This window comes from Drosophila sechellia, chromosome 2L (genome assembly GCF_004382195.2).
Source record: "Drosophila sechellia strain sech25 chromosome 2L, ASM438219v1, whole genome shotgun sequence".
Classification (NCBI taxonomy): domain Eukaryota; kingdom Metazoa; phylum Arthropoda; class Insecta; order Diptera; family Drosophilidae; genus Drosophila; species Drosophila sechellia.
This window is the reverse complement of record NC_045949.1, coordinates 11,600,866-11,618,697: the sequence shown is the minus strand read 5'-3', so window position 1 is coordinate 11,618,697 and position 17,832 is coordinate 11,600,866. Positions and strand designations below refer to the sequence as shown.

Here is a 17,832-nt window from a genome sequence, read left to right as displayed (position 1 = left end):
AGAGATTCCACCTTCGTTTCCACGCGGCCGCATGTTTCCTTAAAAGTGTCGCCATTCCACTTTATTTGTTGAACGTGACGAGCCAACGACTTGAAAAAATATATATATGTATATAGTAATAGGTTCAAAATCAGTACAAATACAAATAGCTTTGTGTAGACCACACATGAAGGACTATACGGATTTAAAAGAATTTAAGCGTTGGCATCGGTGTTGTGTTAAAACAAATGGTTTTTGGAAGCATAAACAACAATAAAATGGAGAGCACGCATAAAGAGAGAACCGAAGCCATATGGCATTGATGGATTTTTGATAAATGGACGAGCGTTATGACAAATATGCAAAAAAATCCAATGACAAACTGACCAACCAAAGAGCCATGCGAAAGGCGATAAAATCCGAATCAAATAACGCCAAACAATGTCAGTCAAAACAAGTGGAGTGGCGGGGCAATTGAGGGGACAGGCAGCCGTCGAGTGAGCCAGATAATTGACAGTAGCATCAGGAAAAAAAGTGCAATTAGAGCGGGGGCTTTGTACACTGCAAAAAAAGTAAAAATAGGCAGCCGTGCTGCTTTTTTTGAACAGGGAAATGGCATAAAATATAAAGTGGGCCAACTGAAAATCAACATCTTTGTCATCAGAAATATCCAGTATTGTCAGATAAAAATTCATAACGAAAACCTATGCTGTGTTTTTTGCAAACCACACCAATATATGAAGGCAATACATATATTTAAATTAAAATAAATATGAAACATTTCTTTGTTAAGTAAACAACTTTCATTTTATATTCTTTTGTGTAATACCACTTTAATTGCATTATTTGGAATGCACGTCGAGTGCACAACGCTGCGTATTTGATTTCACTTACCCAATTTCATTTTCATTCAAACTTAATTTCAAATAGAAAGACATCATAAAATCCATCCAAGAGGACATTGTGAGTTTAGGTGAATTTCAATTGTGAAAATGCATATAAAATTTAAATCAAATACATATTCAACTGGCATACGTCGACAAGGCAAATTAAATCCCACGGTTTCGTAAAATGCATTTCGAGTCATAAATTAGATCCACCGATATACGTAGAGCGTTCTAATCTAAATCGTTTAAAATGGGCGATACTTTGGACGAGACGCCGCCAACGCGTCGCGACAAACCACAAACATTGAACATTGGCCAGGAGGAGCAGGGATCCGATCCTGCATCCGGCAACACCTCCTCCCCCATATCCTCAATCGCCATTCCCGCTGCACGAGTACCGCGCCACCGATTGCGTCACGCGGATCGGGATCAGAAACGGGATCACTCGAGCGACGGTCTGGTTTCGAGTGGCGAACTCCGGGACGAATTCATGGGCATCGATGCCCAGCCGCGTCGCGAGAGTCTCAATAGCTGCGAGGTGGGCAGTCCGGGGACCATGTCCTCCAGTCTCGGCAAGGCGGGACGGCTCAACAGTTCCAGGTACCCGTCCGGTGCCGCTGGTGCCATCGGCCTGAGTGTCATGGGCAACCTGGTGGGCACCACCACCCGCAAGTGCGTCCTCACGCTGGACGGGTACTCCTATGTCATAGGTAAGTGGCTGCTGGTCGGATTTAATGTAACTCGAAGCTCCTCTTTTATTAAGTACTTACAATGAAAGGTCCTAGCAAGGGAAGCTTTGGACGATGGAAGGTTAAATGAAAGGTTGGTTGATGGTATCCATCTGGTTCCTGGTTTAAAAAGAACCGAGAAAATTTAGAAACATTAATACACATTAAAAATAATTACTAACTACTAACTAGTAACCATTTAAAAAAACTTTCGGACAACTATATATTTTCAAACTACTAAAATTTTAGGGAAGAACTATTTTCTAATAAGCCACAACCACTGTGCGGCGGGAGTCACCTTGGAACTTGGCTCCTTTGTTTCCAATCTTTGACCTGACCTTCCCTGAACTCCGTGAACAATAAAGAGAACAAAAGTCTGAGCCGTATCAAAGATCTAGTTTAAATTTCGCCCCACTCACATTTCCTCCTGAAACTCATAAAATAATACGTGGATGCGAATGTGTGTAACTTATTTTTCTATCATTTCATTGCAGGTAAGTCAATTCAAATGGCAACAAAAAGAGCTCCACAAAAAGCAGCAGATTGAGGGTAATTCTCTGCAGGAAAGGTACGTTCGTGGCTCGGTGCAGCATTAAATTGAAAATGAAATTGAATTTCCAACGAGCTGGGCTATTATAAAAGTTATCTCTTCGCCTCAGCCCCCACACCCATGGGTATCCACCAGCCCATCTTACGGGTAGCAACAATTCATTTAGGATTCTTGTTGCTTGTAGCCCGGTTGAGGTAAAAATTTATGTACAACTTTTTATGCCTTCTGCATATGCCACGCAGATTTCCTGGCCACCAAAAGCTTAGATTCCCAGCCAGTTGCGTACACACACGGTGGGAAAATTTTAAAAGTCTATGACCAGGCAAACAAGGCTCTGGGCCCCGATCCATTTTGAGTGGCAGCCGTTTTGGCCAACCTGGATAACCGCCTTCTGTTCTGTTGGCCATATGTACGATATATTTCCGTTTCCTCCGCAGTGCCCCTTTTAACTTGGCTTACATGGTTGCCGGCCAGTTGTGTTTCGGCTAATAAACTGCCCGGGACCACGTGTAAGCTCAAGAGGGTGTGCTTCCATTTGTGTGTCCATTAAAGATTAAAATTCATGAATTGTACCGATGGAGTGCATCAGATATTCAGCAAAATACGCATGCAATTTCGGATTTTCATACCAACAGATGGCAGAAATGAAAAATGTTTTCTCGTTAGATGCTAGCTGCATTTGAGAATTCGTTATTACTTTATTCAGTCCTCAAAATTATTGATTTCAAATTTGGATTTTCAGATCTTAATGTACTGTCATGTCAGTGGTATTTATTATTATTAAATACTCTCATTTTGGCCAATAAACTAATTATCCAGATTATTAATTATAGACAAGTTCTATACTAAGACAATATAATTTATTTATATATATCTCTATACTTTTCTCACCTGGAAAAAGCCTTTAATCTCGTAACTTAAATCGCTCCTCTCTTTAAACTTGAGCCTTTTAGCAGAAAGAGTCAGCCCAAATTAAGCATTTGCCCATAATACTATTGCCAATTCTTTTAGCCCAAGGTCAGGTTTGTGCCGCACGGCCCCTTTGAGCCTTTGAATGTCCTGGCATGTCCTGGGGTGGCTCGTTTACCCGGTCACGTAGCGGCCACAAATCGTGCGGCGATTTTGAGACAAAGCCGGGCCACGTGGAGTTTAAACCCCACCAGTCCCAAATGCCACGCCCCCCGATTCCGATTCCGAACCCAAAAACGAAGCCTTCTTTTTGTGCCTTTTTACCAAAGTCGCTTGGCGGCCGCCTGTCCTTTTGGCTTTCAATTTATGGGCGCTGCAATATTTCGCAAATATCCGTAGCATATCCTGCGGCGACAGCCCGCCCAGACAGCATTGCAATAAATAGTCAAGAGTTTGGCAGGCTGTGTGTGTGTGTGTGTCTGTGTACATATGTATGTATGTGATTGGCTGAGTGTTTGGCTGGAAGTGTCCTTCAATTGACATATTACACTTGTTGTTGTCCTGGTCGCGGCTGTTTTGTCTTTCGCCCTTTTACTGGTTATTGCCGTCGATTTGTTTGGCCGCCCCATTTCTGGAGGGGGCGTGTCTGACAGGGAGGAGATGGATGTTTCTGTGGACGGGATTTGTATGGTTCTCGTCTGGCTGATGGCACCGCTTGGCTGATCAAGCATTCGACCAACACGTTCGACCCATAGGCTGCAGTATAATTGATGTGCCGGCAAACAGCAGATGGTTCCATTCCCTATTTTTAGGTATTTTCTTTACCCAAAAACCCTTGCCCTTGTGAAAAAAGGGTTAAGTGGCTCATTAAGTTTGCGGCTCATTGGTTAATTTCAGAAATTGCCTTTTAAGTAATTAATTGTAACAAGGAAAGAGGGAGCAGAAAGGGAAGTCAAACAAAGATCGATTAAGATGACTTTGAGTTTCAACAGCTGAAAAATATAAAATGCTTAAAATATATAATAGGGATAATATTTGTAATTGTACCTAAAATTTAGGGAATGAATTTGACCATATTTTTTACCACTTAAGCAAGTGATGAGAAAAAAGAAAACTTTTTTAAAAGAACCACTTACCAATAATTTAACCCCAAATTAAGGTTGGCAGAAAAGAACTTCTCGCCACTTTGGCAAGGATCCCAAAACCTAACTTCCAATCGTGAGTTATCAGAATCCGTCGCATTCTCTCAGGCGTGGCAATGGAGCAGTGCATAACTGAGATGCCTTGACCTGCCTGAGCTGCGTAGTGGGTCTTTCTGGCCAAAAGCGTTAAGGAAATTTAATCAAATTTGCATAAATTCCGCTCGAACACAAAACGCTCAAAAATTCTCCGAATGCTAAGGAATGCGACAAAGGCAAGGAAAGACAGCCAACACATATACTCATATATACGAAGATAAAGTTTTATTGTCATGTAAGGGAGCTCCATTGAATTTTCCTTGGCCAAAGCATACTTTAAAGGATAATGTATGCAACTCGCTCTGTCCTTTTGGCGCCCCTCCTGCGTTTTCTTTTTTTGCTTTTATGGCAATGGCCCCTCAATTGGCAATCAATTTGCCTTGGTCTCTGTGGGACAACTTTTTCTTTCAAGTGTCAGCGATAGCCATAACAATAAAAGAAAAAAAGGCTTAAAATCAATTTTCGTTAAACCCTTCGAAGAGCACACAGACAAAGGCACAGACATAAAAATGATTACCAATGGCCCGAACTCGGAAAATTTTTTAATTAAAAACAGGTGAAAGCGGCGCCAACGACTGTCTGCAAAATGTATGTATATAGCCAAAAGTCCTTCTGAAAAAAATCACATTAAAAGCAAACTCCAAAATGGCTGCTGCCAAGAGCAGAAACACGCGCGCCGAAATGTTGGTGAAAATCTGTCGGAAAGGATGACCGCAAGGGTACCACTGCTGGCATCAAGGTGCACAGCCTTTCTGTTAGAGCCTTCCCCTTACCTGTCTGCTACAATTTGGCTAACTAGCACAAAGGCTTAAACACACACACACCCACACATCGCTTAGCCACACAGTGTGTGTGCATGTGCGTCTGTGTGTTTGTCCCGCTTGTTTGCCTTCTGCCTCCTCGAATGTCAGAGAACAAAGGCCAGACATCGCAGCGCCGTTGTCCTGACAATTCGACAAGGTGTTCTTGTCATAATTTGCAACTCAATTTCGCTCGGATTTTTGGACCACTTTCCAGTTAGACGCTGCTAAGTTTGTTCGGCCCAAATGTTTCAGCGAGCAAACTTAAATGTAATTTAAACTTTTTAAGTACTACTCAGCATGCTAGATAACTTTTTTGGAGGTTTTAACTTTCTTCTTCCTTTGATTGAAGTTATAGGCTCAAAGTTACAAAAGGAACTTTACAAAGTTATTTGTTAAGAAAAAGATTTTTTAACAATATAAAACCACATACTTGGAGCTAATACGATAATGTAGTAGGAGGCCTCAAATCTCAGAACACATTTCCTGACAAATCCGAATACCAGTTCCCCAGTTAATCGTTTACTCGTGGAGGTCCTTGTTGTCGCAGTCAGCTTTTCGCTCTGGTTAATTTGCAGGCACTTTGCTGTAATTTCATTGGCATATCCGGTTCCTACTGTATCCGCTGCCATTGCCAAGGCATCTGTCATTGGGCCAACTAGTCAGCTTCGGTGGATGTCTTCTGTTCGAAGGCATCAATGCGTTAAATTCGCAGTGACGGCTGTCCTTGCAAAACGCGAAACTATTTGAAAGCGGCAACAAATTGAATAGGAACGATTGCCGACACTTTCCCACTCACCGCTGAACTCGCTCACTTCAAATTCCCCCGGGACAGGGCCAGGCCATAATTTATCAAGTTTGTTAGTGCAGCTGGAGACAAAAAAGAAGCACTACCTTCTCGTCGCACGGATTTGTAAAGTGATATAGAGGTATGCAGTTTCAGTCAGAGGATAACACTTACATTTATTTGCTTTTTGCCTTGGCAGAGTGTCAAACGCTTAGCAGAAAGATAAGTGCCTTTGCCACGAAAATCTCAGGATGAACAGAGCGAGACAAACGAAAATGAGATATAAAATGTCTTACTTAGTTTGTACATTTTAGTTAGTAGCAGGAAGGCCATTTAAAGTTTAAGTAATCCAAAATTGCATTTTTTTTTAAAGTATTATTTTACATCACTCCACTACATTTTTGTTCCAAGTAAAATATAATAACAAAACAAGCTTACTTTAATTAAATTTAATTCATACAAGGCTATAACTTTTAACAATACAAGGTTGCACAGACCTAAACCAGCTACTTGGAAATCAGTTCCGCATTATATCCCACTCAAAAAGAAAAACCCATCTATCACCGCATTTCCCTCCGAACTTTTCTCGCCACTTGACAGTTTCACTGTTGGGGGAAATTAAATTTGCAAATCCCATCGGCCACATTCAGGAGTCGTTAATCCTGGCCAACTTTTAATGACATTTAAGCCGATGTTCGATTCATTAATTAAGCAATCAATCAATCAATCAGCGAGTACACATACACACAGAAATTGCCTGGGGAATAGCTAAAATCAATCAAAACCGATGCTGATTGAAATTCACTTTGGTCCATTTGTGACGCCACAAGTTGTAGACCAACAGTCCCACCAAAACCACATTGGCCGACTTGATGAGCTGCTTAACCAAGTAGCGACGTTGTTGGCTAAATACGGAAATGCAATCATTATCACCAGGCTTAAAAGTTGTCTAAAACAGCCATCTCGGGCCGGAACTCACCTCATTATCGCTGAGTTGCGCTCTCTTAAAACAATTCCGCCTCCAGGGGGCAGATTAAATCCAAAGTCGTCGGCCAAAATGCTGTCGCTGGATTATTTAAATAGTTGATATTAAGTACTTTCAACGATTCCGGAAGAGAATGGGTTAAGAGCAGAACGAAATGAAACGCAGCGGGGCATATAGACAGCAAAATATATATACTCTTAATCCGATGAAGGATCCGGTTCAACGTGGCGTATGGGTAATGAAATGTTTAAATTTGTGTGAATCGGTTAAGACTCGAGCAGTTTTTAATTATATCGTTTGTCGAACTGAAAGAAGTACTATCGATTAAAGATTTTAAGTTTTACTGAAAATGACTGGGATTAAACGTTTAAGAAATTCAAGACTTTAAAGACTTAATCGCTGTGCTGTACAAATAATAGTAGTTTTCTTATGAAATTGCATGGATGTTCACAACATTTTTGTAATTTTCCGGCCATTCCCAACTATTAACTTCTAATCCAAACAACTTCCATTTGCTGGCAAAATATTTGTACAAGCATCGAGCAATCAAAAGTTTCCAACAAGTTTGCCATAGTTGCCACTCACAAATATTAAATTCAGTTATTAAAGGACATTTAAAAACTTTTGCATGTGGTATTATATTTTGTGCCGTCCTTGCGACATTTCCGCATGGGTGGGAGGATTCTGCACCAGTTCCATAAATCTTTTTTGGTTCCTGGGTGTGTTCTTCCTCCATACATGAAAAATTACAGTGGCCGGGCGAGAATGAAACACCAACATCAACAGCGGGGCCAAGTGTTCTGGGCAAGTTGCCAGGAACAGGCGACGTTGTGGCCACTTTTTTCCGGACAGGATCCGCACCACACTGCCCTCTTTGCCTTCATTACCACTGGACAGCGTTCAATTCAATCGAGTCAAACGAAAAAAATGCACCAGCTCTAGGGTCATTAATTTTCCCCCATTATGTATTCAATCGCGTGACATTTTGAACTGGAAATGCAATTAAAGAGCAAAGTTTGCCGCCATCAGCTGGTAATTCCTCTAATCCCATTCCCGGCTAGACCAGCCGACAGACGAGACCCTCACGGGCGGCCAGGAGCAATGCACTTGCGGCGAGGGATTGACTGCAGCGGGAATACAGAAAGAAAATGGTATAAGGGACATTGAGATTTAAGGGAACTCTACATTGATGTTTTCCCATTATTATTTAGCTACGATAGTTTTTTACGGTGCAAAGCGGGAAATGAGTGACCAGAATTCAAAGGAACAAACTTACCCAGGTTGATATTTTGAATCCACGCCGGAAACTTCAACCACCAGTTTCTTGGGATGGCTGAGAAACTCTGAGAGATCCACCAACTGCTCCTTGTCGCTCACATTTATCACGGTAATTATCGACTCAAAATTGGGATAGGACCTGCAAAACGGTTTTCCAATTAATCAATGTCTCTTAAGGGCAAATTTCATCCACCTACCGCTTGAAGGCAAACACCCAACGAGTAAGGGGTTCAATATTGAATCGACCCACACGCATAATGGCCGATTTTCGCAGCTCAAGCAAATCCTTGTAGACGTGGTAATGGCTTCTGTTGGCCACCTTCTGGGCCTCCAGGTTGAGCTCGAGGTAGTTTGGGTGGACAGGCAGCCAGGTTTTGGTGGCAGTGGAAAAACCTGTGCGAATTAGTTATTATTTAAGTTATAATAATATAATATGATGGCTTACCGGCATTGGTCTCGTTACTCCACTGGAACGGTGTTCGGACTGGGTCCCGGGAGACCTCCTGGTAGAGCTCCTCTCCAACATTTCTGGCCGGTGGATCCACCGTGTCCTCCCAGCTCAGTTCGCGGTAGTCCACCATGCCCAGCTCCTCGCCCTGAAAAGTGTAGGGGTAAAGCCCAAGGACCACAAGCAACCAACCAAGTCAGCAAAAAAATCTCACATTATAAGTGACGGCGACACCGGGAAGGGTGAGCAGCAGCATGTTCATGGCGTCCACACTGGCTGGACCGAATCGAGAGGCGACCCGTGGGTTGTCGTGGTTGCCCATGACCCAGTTGGCCGCGTGCCCGCGTGGCATGTAGATCAGCCACTTCTCCACGTTGTAGACATAGTCACGCGCATCCGAGTCGCCTGTGACATCCGTGATAAAGTGAAAGTTGAAGGGCAGATGGGAGCCCCGAACCCCGTTGGAATCCTCGTAGTAGTCCGCCAGCTGGGTGAGTCCTGCGTACGCCTCCGTCATCATGATGCGTGTGGGTCTTTCGGGGTGCTTCGCACTAAAGTCATCCAGCAGCTGCCGCCAGTGATGAATCATTTCCAAGACTTCTGGCAGATCCCTGGAGTAGATGTGCTCGGTGTAGTCATAGGAGAGTGAATCCCCTGTTTTGCCACTCAATGGCTCATCTTTAAGAGATTCGTCCTCAAACAAATGATTCACTGCATCGATGCGGAAACCAGCTACGCCCTTGTTGAGCCAGAAAAGCAACACATCATCCATGGCCTGAACCACTTTGGGATTACGAAAATTCAAGTCCGGCTGCTCCTTGGTGAACTGGTGCAGGTAATACTGCTCACGACCTTCGTGCCACTTCCAGGCGGATCCGTAGAACACCGATGGCCAGTTGTTGGGTGGCACTCGAGTGCCATTCTTCTGTACGATGCCATCGTGCCACACATAGAAATCCTCGTAACCCGGCTCTCTGGACGCAGACTTCTTGAACCACTCATGCTGATCCGAGCTGTGATTCGGCACAAAGTCCAGAACAACCTTAATGCCCAGTTCGAAGGCCGTGTCGATCAGCTCCTCGAAATCCGCCATGGTGCCATACTCCGGCTGGATTGCCTTGTAATCCGATATATCATAGCCAAAGTCAACCATAGGCGACTGAAAAATGGGACTCAACCAGGTGGCCGTGATGCCAGTGTCTGCCAGATAGCGCAGCTTGGAGGTGATTCCCTTCAGATCGCCGATGCCATCGCCATTGCTGTCCATGAAGGACCTCGGGTAGATCTGATAGAAGACCGTGTGTTGCCACCAGTCGATAAAGTCCTCCGTATCGCTCTTCACCAGACCGGCCATAATGGAGCCGGAGTTCAGCAGACTAAAAAGAAGGATTTGGATGAGTGGAGCGCCCATTTCGGCGAGGTATTCTGTTTGATGTGCTCGAGAGTTGGCAGTGCGACAGGCACTTTTAAAGCGATTCTACCATATAATTAAAATAATATTTGCATTAGTCTTTGTCTAATTATCAGCAGTCGTATTAAAGGTATAATTTGTTGGCAGATTTTTATCAGCTCCAATCAAAACAAATTGCGGTGCAAATTAAATGAGTAAACAAAATTGTTTTTCACAATTTCACGGCACTCTGCACTGGACAAGCCAATCGGTGGAAAACTAGGTGCTTTTTATAGACATTTCACCGACCGATCTAGACCAAAATCACTATGCTCACCTCAAGGAAATCAAAATAAACTGAACACAATTATATTTCTCGATGCGTTTTTAGCATCTGCCGGCGGCGATCAACTCAAAGCTTTTGGGATGGCATCCATCAGCTGATCGAGAACTTTGGATCCACAGGCGATAGGAGATCACGATGTATAGAACTTTCAGGTGGCAAAAAAATAAATAAATAAAAATAAAATATTATATATTTTTGTTTTTATAAATTAATTCCATTGAAGCTTTATCGAATTATATATAGCCCCCAACATAGAAATGAAGCATTTATTTATTTGATAAAAAAACAGTCAAAGATAAAATGACTGTAGTGTAGCAGTAGTATGCAAATATTCTTTTACTGTACTGTAAAATAGTGAATTGATGGGAAATTAAAATTTCACATTGTTAAGTGTAATTACAAAAACAACGCAAAAATGAACCAAATACGAGATAACATCAGAAAATTGTCATAAATTTTGAATAATGCCTTTGCTTTTGAGAACACCTAACAATCAACTTGTTTATAGCAGCTGATTAGACATACAATTGCAATGAGAATAAAAATCAAAGCAAATTTTAGAGTCGTCAACCACCGCTAAGTGGAAATTTAATTAAATTCGGCAACCATTTATCAGCGGCCCGTGTCCCCAAAAAGGGCCAAAAAAACCTGACGACAATTATGAATTACGACTTGGAATTAAAGTCGAGGGCAAACAGCAGGGAAAGTGCCCCAAAGTGAGAAGTAGAAGGTCCGACACCAAGTGCTCTCAATTCAATTAAAATGTTTGCAATGCGCTAATGTAAATGGAAATGTGTTCCGCTGTCAAATGAAATGGAAACTCGATTAGATGGCCCCTGTGAGATACATTTAAATACGAAAATAGAAAAGCACGGCTGGTTGGCAAATGGAAAGTTTTCTCGTACTTTAATGTGGAATTCCAAGTAGTTCGCCGCTTACTTTCGCTTATTCAGCTGAATAACTAATCCCTCGTTGGGCGCCAATTCAATAGCTTCGGCCTTAAGTCGATCCCCCACCCGGTGTTGTGAGTCCACTCCCGCCACAAGGACACTCAATCGATTGGGCTGATCTATAAAGTCAGCGATGTCCACCAGTTCAGTGCGGTTGCTCACGTTCACGATGGTCAGGAGAGTGTGCTCGTTCTTCAGTTCTCTGATAAGATAGAAAATAAGGACAAAAATATATATAAGAAAACGTTAATATAACAGCAATATTAATTTCCTACTTACCGCTTGAAAGCGAAGACCCTGCGATTAACCACTTCTGGATCAAAGGATCCGTTCTTCAGAAATGGCAGTTGTCTGAGCTTCAGAAGGGACTGATAGATCTTGTAATGACTTCGCCTCGCCTGCTGCTGATTCCGAAGATTTAGTTCCTTATAATTGGGATTGACAGGCAACCAAGTGCGGTTGGCGGATGAGAATCCTGCATTTAGATCACTATTCCATTGTATGAGAGTTCGCTCGGGATCTCTAGAGATTGTCTTGTAGTTGTCGATTCCAGCCTCACAAGCGGGCTGATCCACCGTATCAGTCCAGCTGATGTCCCTGTAGTCAGTCATGCCCAACTCCTCGCCCTAAAGTAAAGGCAAGGCTGGATGAAATGATCCTTAAAGAATTCGTTTTCTGTACACACATTATAAGTAATACCAATTCCTGGCAGTGTCATCAGCAGCATATTCATGGCGTCCACAGATTTCTCACCAAATCGTGATGCCACTCGAGGATTGTCGTGATTTCCCATCACCCAGTTGGCCACATGACCATGTGGCATATAGATAAGCCACCTGGAGATATAGAAGACAAAGTCCGCAGCTGTCGAATTGGCATTCAGTTCAGTGATGAAGTCGAAGTTGAAAGGAAACTGAGGACCCTGAACTCCATTGGAATCTTCGTAGTGTTCCATTAATTTCGACACCGAAGCGTAACCCTTGGTCATCATTATCCTAGGTGGACCCTCGTGGTTAGCTGTATAATTATACAGAAGTTGCCGCCAATGCTGAAGGAGGCCGTAATCCTCAGGCTGATTTCTGGTATAGATGTGGCTCAAGTAGGCCTCATTATTCGGATCATCGGTAGTGCCACTCCTCGTAAATATATATAATGGCATCGATGCGGAAGCCGGCAATACCCTTGTTTAGCCAAAAGAGCATCACATCGTCCATGGCCTTAATGACGGCGGGATTTCGGTAGTTCAGATCGGGTTGTCCATAGGTGAACTGCCTGAGATAATACTGCTGCCTCTCCTCGTTCCACACCCAAGCGGATCCGGAGAACACCGACAGCCAATTGTTAGGCGGCACACGAGTTCCGTTCTCCAGGAGAATACCATCCTCCCACACATAGAAATCCTCTTATCCTGGCTCTCGGGCCACTGACTTTATGAACCAGGGATGCTTATTCGAGCTGTGATTGGGAACAAAGTCCAGGATGACCTTCACGACCAGTTCATTGGCCTTGGCTATCAGGGCGTCAAAGTCCTCAAGGGTGCCATATTCCGGCTGTATGTTTGTATAGTTAGATATATCGTATCCAAAGTCATAAATGGGACTCAACCATACGGACGTGATGCCCGTATCCTTAAAATACTGCAACCTAGACGTAATTCCTTGAAGATCACCAATACCATCGCCATTGCTGTCCTGAAAGGATCTCGGATAGATCTGGTAGAAGACCTCGTGCTGCCACCAATTATATTTCGCATCCAGCTCCTTTGACTGGTGGTTGTGGGCCAATATGCCTACTAGGCCCACACTCAAAATGAAAGCTATTTTCACTACAACCATTGTGGTCAACGAACGAACTTGTTTTCTATTATCATCAAACTTTTGCCGGCTTTTTATACTGCTGCCGGCTTTTCAATTCCGGTTTTGTTTATTTGACTTGGCGATTTGATCGCTTAAATATTTGAGCAATTGTTGAATCACTTTAAAAATTGTTTAAATGGAATTAAACATTTAAAGTTTTTTGTTCGAGCCGGCTTTTACAACGGCCAGTTGACCAAACAGTGGGAAATTTTCTAACCTTTCCATTAAAACAATGAAAGTGTAAAACTGGCGGGAAGGAAAGACGGAACTAAATCGATACATAGTTATTGCTAAAAAATGACTTGTAGTATTGTTGAAACAGCTACTTTGCAAATTTCTTAACAATGCTTCGACTTACAAATGTAAAACAGAATAAACATTTGTTCTTAGTCGCAATTCTTGATAAAATGTTATATATTCACGTATTATTTCACCAAGCATAAACTGAAAATTTCACAAATTTTTTAACTATAGTTCTAATTTGAAACCACCTCCATTTTAAATAACAGATGTTTACCCACTTTACAAAGCAGCCATTAAATATACGCCAATTAAGATTTCCAACCGCGAACTTCCGTTGCGTGACCAGAGCGACCAAATGGAATTTCACCCAATCCCCCCCAGACTTATTGTGGGCTGAATCTGGCAGCTTAATTAAACATTTTACTGGAGTCGAGACAGCAGAAACAAGGAGCTGCCATTGTGTTCCTTCCTACCTTTGAGCAAACTGCTTGTTTAGAAGTTTATGTATATTGAAAATTTTTGCACAAATATGTGCAGAAATCTTCACGTGTAAGCCAAGCAGAGTCGGCATAATTTTCCCGCTTTTCACGGCGACATGAAAAGGGTTTGACAAGGGGGCGTGGCTGTTCGCATTGAGATTCCTTTTCCGACCAAAATCAAAGCGAAGAAAATTCGCTGTAATTTCGAGGCCGCACCTCTGGGGAAATGCCAAAGAGGCGGGGAAAGTGGAAAGTTAAAGCGAAATGTTTTGAGGAGGGGAGGGAGCGCTGGCTAATCCACCCGTCTGCATCCCCAAAACTCTGGCAGCTCTCAGTCACCTGTCTCACCTGTCTGTGGGTTCCTCGCAGGACACCAGGGTTTACCTTTCATGTCGCGACTCTGATTGAATTGCCTTTTGCGCGAGCAGAGGACGCTTTTCGGCCGCCTTTTGTGTTGGGGAATTCTGAAAGAGGAAGGAATATCCCTTTTTTTCCAAGCACTTTTCAATTTGGCTTTCTGCCTGCGCCGGTTCGAATAAGTAAATATACACGGCCTACATTTTTTATTATGTAAATATTTAATCATATCAGAAAATTCGGGGTGCCTCTCATCCAGCTTGGCATATTAAAAATCAGCTCCCACTAATCCGGTAGCCCCAGATAAATTTACGAATTTATCACACGCGCCTAAACATATGCTACGGTTTTCCCTCATCCGCATTTTCCTCTTTTCCGCCTTATCCATTTTTTATGCGAGTGTGCGTTGTCTGACAACCCTTGAGCATCAGCAAATTTGAGTTGGGCGGTCTCTCATCCAGCATTTGATTTTATTTTTTTTTTGTGCTGCTATTTAGTGCTGTCAATAGGTTTACGCTTATCAAATACTTGTTATCAGAAATCGATTACAAAAACAACGGCTGAAGCGGTACGATTTTGTTGGTTTGTTGTCATTTGTCGTGATTGCCGTTGTCATAAGTAGGTTCCACATGTAAATTTCCATACATATATCCCGGTTTATTTGCCTGTTTTTCGTTCAAACCCATCCGACCTTCACTATCTTGCTGTTATTGTTATGACTCCAGGCGGGGCAATCCTCTTTCGACCAAATATTATCATTTTATCTGCTTTGACTCTGTTCGATAAGCTGGCATTCAAGTCACTGACTGATAAATGTTCGGTATTAGGGCACTTTCGTTACCAATTGGTATTACAAATTGGTATTTGCGAGCATAGGTTATTTACAGAGAGCGGCGAGTCAGTTAAACGGGTTAAGAGTGTTCATATTTATTAAAGTCTAGCTTACTGTGCCCATTGTGACTATTTAACAATAATATTAAAAGTATAACAAATCCGAAACGAGAGGAATTATTTCACACTCTAAATAAGGTAAACAAAAATATTGATTGTGCTAACGAACACTTGGAAAAAAGACGTTTGTTTACTCGTTATTCATAGGTAATAATGCTTTTTTAGATGCAAATGTGGTTATTAGAAAAACACTAAAAAGTGCTTAATAGGAAAGCGGAAGGTTTTCCAACTTACCTAATTATGAGCTCCGCTAAAATGATTTGATAATAATAATATAATCTTTCTCTGGAACGAGATAAAACACATTTTGGGCCGTGATTCAACCCGTTTTGTTATTATCTTTTTAATAACATTGTGGCTAGTCGTATTCTGGCCTGCAGCTGTCAGCTTCCTGTCATAAAGCCAATGGCAGTAGCTTCCCCGAATCCCATAAAAGCGTCCGATTACCTATATTAAACATGGTTTTCGGTCTTGTTAGTACTGCGCCTTCGGTATTAGCCAGTTGGTTTGTTTGCACCCAATTTGGATGTTGCGCGTAGGCACGTATTGGGATTCAATTAGTCAAGCCACTGTGCAGAGTTAATAAATCAAATCCCAACCATCAGCCATCCTCCAGAATATCGAATCGCTGCTGGCGAACGATTAATTATGCATAAATTTGATTGATGTGCGTGAGGCGACTGTTTAATCGGTGCCGAAAGCTCCTGCGACTTACTCTTCCACCAAAAGTGTCAACCAAAAACGAGCTGCGACCCAAAGTCACCAGTTGATTAACGAGGTGATGACGCACTCGACGGCGATTTTAATTAGCATTGAATGGAGCTATTTGCATATAATACACACCGATGCGCATCGTCGAGAAAAACAGATTACAAAACAGAAATGCAAGCTCACTTATACTTAGACCTCAGTAATACACCTACAGTGTAAACAAGATCACGTGATATACAATTAATTATTTTAGGGAATTTAAATTTAAGCTGAAATTCAGTAGATTATTAGAATACATCACAGCTTATTCATATTCAACTGAACACTTGAAATCGTGGGCTTTAACAAGTGTACTTGCCAGTTAAAAGAAAAAAGAGCTCGTCGTGCTGATGATATAATTGGTTATTCTTTATTATTATTTGTTTTTTTTTTTTTTGCTTTATTTAATTAATATTAAGTAATTGCTTTGTCAAGAGAACCGAGAAGCTTGACAAGATCCCATTTTTTTTATATTCAAAATTCTTCCGAGCTTTCTATATTCCCGCTGAGTGCACTCAAAAACGCATCGATTCTGATAGGTCAAACCATTGGTTCCACAGACCTCTGCCTTTCGAAGATTACAGGGGCAATAACTAGCCTCCGATGAATCCACAAACAATATAGCCAATAGGCCCAAAAAAGCCATTATAGCCAAGAACTTCATTATTCCTTGGAAAATGAAAAATTATCCGGCTCGCAGTCGTATTCCACCGAATGTTCTACCAACACTGAATTGCAGTTTAATTAATAAACACAAGGCTTTATTTGTTTAGAGTATCTTGGCAATACGTGCCAGTAATATACATTACTGATAAACGAGAGAAAGCATTTCAGATTGTTTTAGTAAGAGTATTAAGCTTTTGATAGTTGTTCACATTATATTATCTCAAGAACCATCTCACAGCACTCATCACTACGGTATTTAGGTATTTCACTCCAGTTGGGATCGAAGGTTGAATAATATTTCAGTTTGTCTAGTTGCAAGGTCCATCCTTCCTGATGTTCAAGGTGCGTCCAAGTTTCTTATAATCCCTTTGGCTGCACTCGAACTCACAGCGATTTTTGAAGGTAACACCATTTGAGCCGCAGACCTCAGTGCCCTTGGTCTTCAGATCGCAAGGACAATAGCTGCCCTCCGAGGATCCGGCAAAGAGGCCGATCAAAAGGCCCAAAACGACCAGCAAAGTCAGATACTTCATGTTTTCTATACGTGGATGTGTGGAATGAATGGGGTTTTCTGTGCGGAACACGTCGTCGTCTCGCTGCGAGCATTCAATTAAGACTGAGTTTCGAATCTGAGTCGTTTGTGTCGAGAGTGTGAATAAAAGTTTTTGATGCTTTTGTGTGTGCGTAAGTTTTCCTAATAAGTCAAACAAGCTGCTGATTACTTCGATGATTACTTCCTCTCTTGACCTCCGAAACACCCAACGCTCCCACTTTTTCTCACATCTGCTGGGTATTCGTTTCATTTGCATGAGCCTTCCGGGCTTCCAGTAACTTACACGGCTGGCAGTTTAGAGCCCGCACCGTCAGAATGGCGAAGATGAAGAGCATCAGAACCAGAAGTAAACCTCTCATGACGGCAGTGGCTCCACAACTGGATATATAACTTAGACGAATTTCCCCAGGGCCGCCCAGGCAGCTAAGCTAATTGAAATTGAATGGCAATTGAAATTGAATAGCTAGTGTCGTGTAAATTGGCTCACAAAAAGGCTGGCGTTTCATTAATTACCGTGACTCCTTAAAAGCGAAGCAAAGTGCATGTAAATTTTGTGTAGATTGGGAAATTCCCTTGACTCTACCTGATCGCTGATAAGAAGGCAGAGAGGAATGGGCGAAAAGCTCTTAAATATAATGAGTATTAGAGTGAGTATGGCTATAGCTTTTCGGTGTGAGCTTTTCATTCGACTATAAACAATTG

At 42.2% G+C, this 17,832-nt stretch overlaps 5 protein-coding genes across 16 annotated transcripts in view; 1 reads left to right on the top strand and 4 right to left on the bottom strand.

Annotated features, from left to right (window-relative positions):
* Positions 1-17,832, top strand: part of LOC6612189 (calcium/calmodulin-dependent 3',5'-cyclic nucleotide phosphodiesterase 1) — a 114,031-nt gene that overhangs the window by 61,319 nt on the left and 34,880 nt on the right. For 5 of the 10 annotated variants that reach the window (XM_032727326.1, XM_032727327.1, XM_032727328.1 and 2 more), the window contains exon 2: positions 910-1,576. The exons of 4 other annotated variants lie outside the window; for them this stretch is intronic. In XM_032727326.1, coding sequence (XP_032583217.1) covers positions 1,117-1,576 — 460 coding nt within the window. In that variant the 5' untranslated portion in view covers positions 910-1,116. Of the gene's footprint in view, positions 1-909; positions 1,577-15,279; positions 15,286-17,832 lie in introns of those variants that run through there. One more of the 10 variants, XM_032727335.1, reaches the window with a different exon arrangement.
* LOC6617669 (maltase 2) lies at positions 6,234-10,410 on the bottom strand. Of its 3 annotated transcripts, XM_032727337.1 has the most exons (7): positions 10,317-10,410; positions 8,804-9,965; positions 8,587-8,737; positions 8,339-8,534; positions 8,140-8,280; positions 6,858-6,944; positions 6,234-6,783 (listed from the first exon to the last, which is right to left on the bottom strand). In XM_032727337.1, exons 2-7 carry the CDS (start codon positions 9,941-9,943, stop codon positions 6,657-6,659), a joined length of 1,842 nt encoding a protein of 613 aa, XP_032583228.1. In that variant the 5' UTR covers positions 9,944-9,965; positions 10,317-10,410; the 3' UTR covers positions 6,234-6,656. The 3 variants fall into 3 exon arrangements, with proteins under 3 accessions (XP_032583228.1, XP_032583227.1, XP_032583229.1); XM_032727336.1 differs by lacking the exon at positions 10,317-10,410 and having other exon boundaries at positions 8,804-10,076; XM_032727338.1 differs by lacking the exons at positions 6,234-6,783; positions 6,858-6,944; positions 10,317-10,410 and adding an exon at positions 7,483-7,987 and having other exon boundaries at positions 8,804-10,069.
* Positions 11,178-13,491, bottom strand: LOC116803550 (maltase 1). The gene is given in 4 exon segments (XM_032727339.1): positions 11,178-11,477; positions 11,555-11,901; positions 11,961-12,411; positions 12,413-13,491. Coding segments are annotated over 4 exon segments (1,713 nt in total). The 5' UTR covers positions 13,111-13,491; the 3' UTR covers positions 11,178-11,260.
* On the bottom strand, positions 16,295-16,600 carry LOC116803552. Its single transcript, XM_032727342.1, has one exon. It carries the CDS (start codon positions 16,573-16,575, stop codon positions 16,342-16,344), a length of 234 nt encoding a protein of 77 aa, XP_032583233.1. The 5' UTR covers positions 16,576-16,600; the 3' UTR covers positions 16,295-16,341.
* LOC6617668 lies at positions 16,651-17,408 on the bottom strand. Its single transcript, XM_032727340.1, has one exon. The coding sequence runs from the start codon at positions 17,384-17,386 to the stop codon at positions 16,886-16,888; it is 501 nt and encodes a 166-aa protein (XP_032583231.1). The 5' UTR covers positions 17,387-17,408; the 3' UTR covers positions 16,651-16,885.

Coding starts and splice junctions, on each gene's coding strand:
- LOC6617669 (XM_032727336.1), bottom strand. CDS start 10,000: ATGGGCGCTCCACTCATCCAAATCCTTCTTTTTAGTCTGCTGAACTCC. Junction 8,738..8,803: donor GTGTCGCCGTCACTTATAAT/GTGAGATTTTTT, acceptor TACACTTTTCAG/GGCGAGGAGCTGGGCATGGT. Junction 6,945..8,139: donor GATTCAAAATATCAACCTGG/GTAAGTTTGTTC, acceptor TAAATAATCCAG/CGACAGCATTTTGGCCGACG.
- LOC116803552 (XM_032727342.1), bottom strand. CDS start 16,575: ATGAAGTTCTTGGCTATAATGGCTTTTTTGGGCCTATTGGCTATATTG.
- LOC6617668 (XM_032727340.1), bottom strand. CDS start 17,386: ATGCAAATGAAACGAATACCCAGCAGATGTGAGAAAAAGTGGGAGCGT.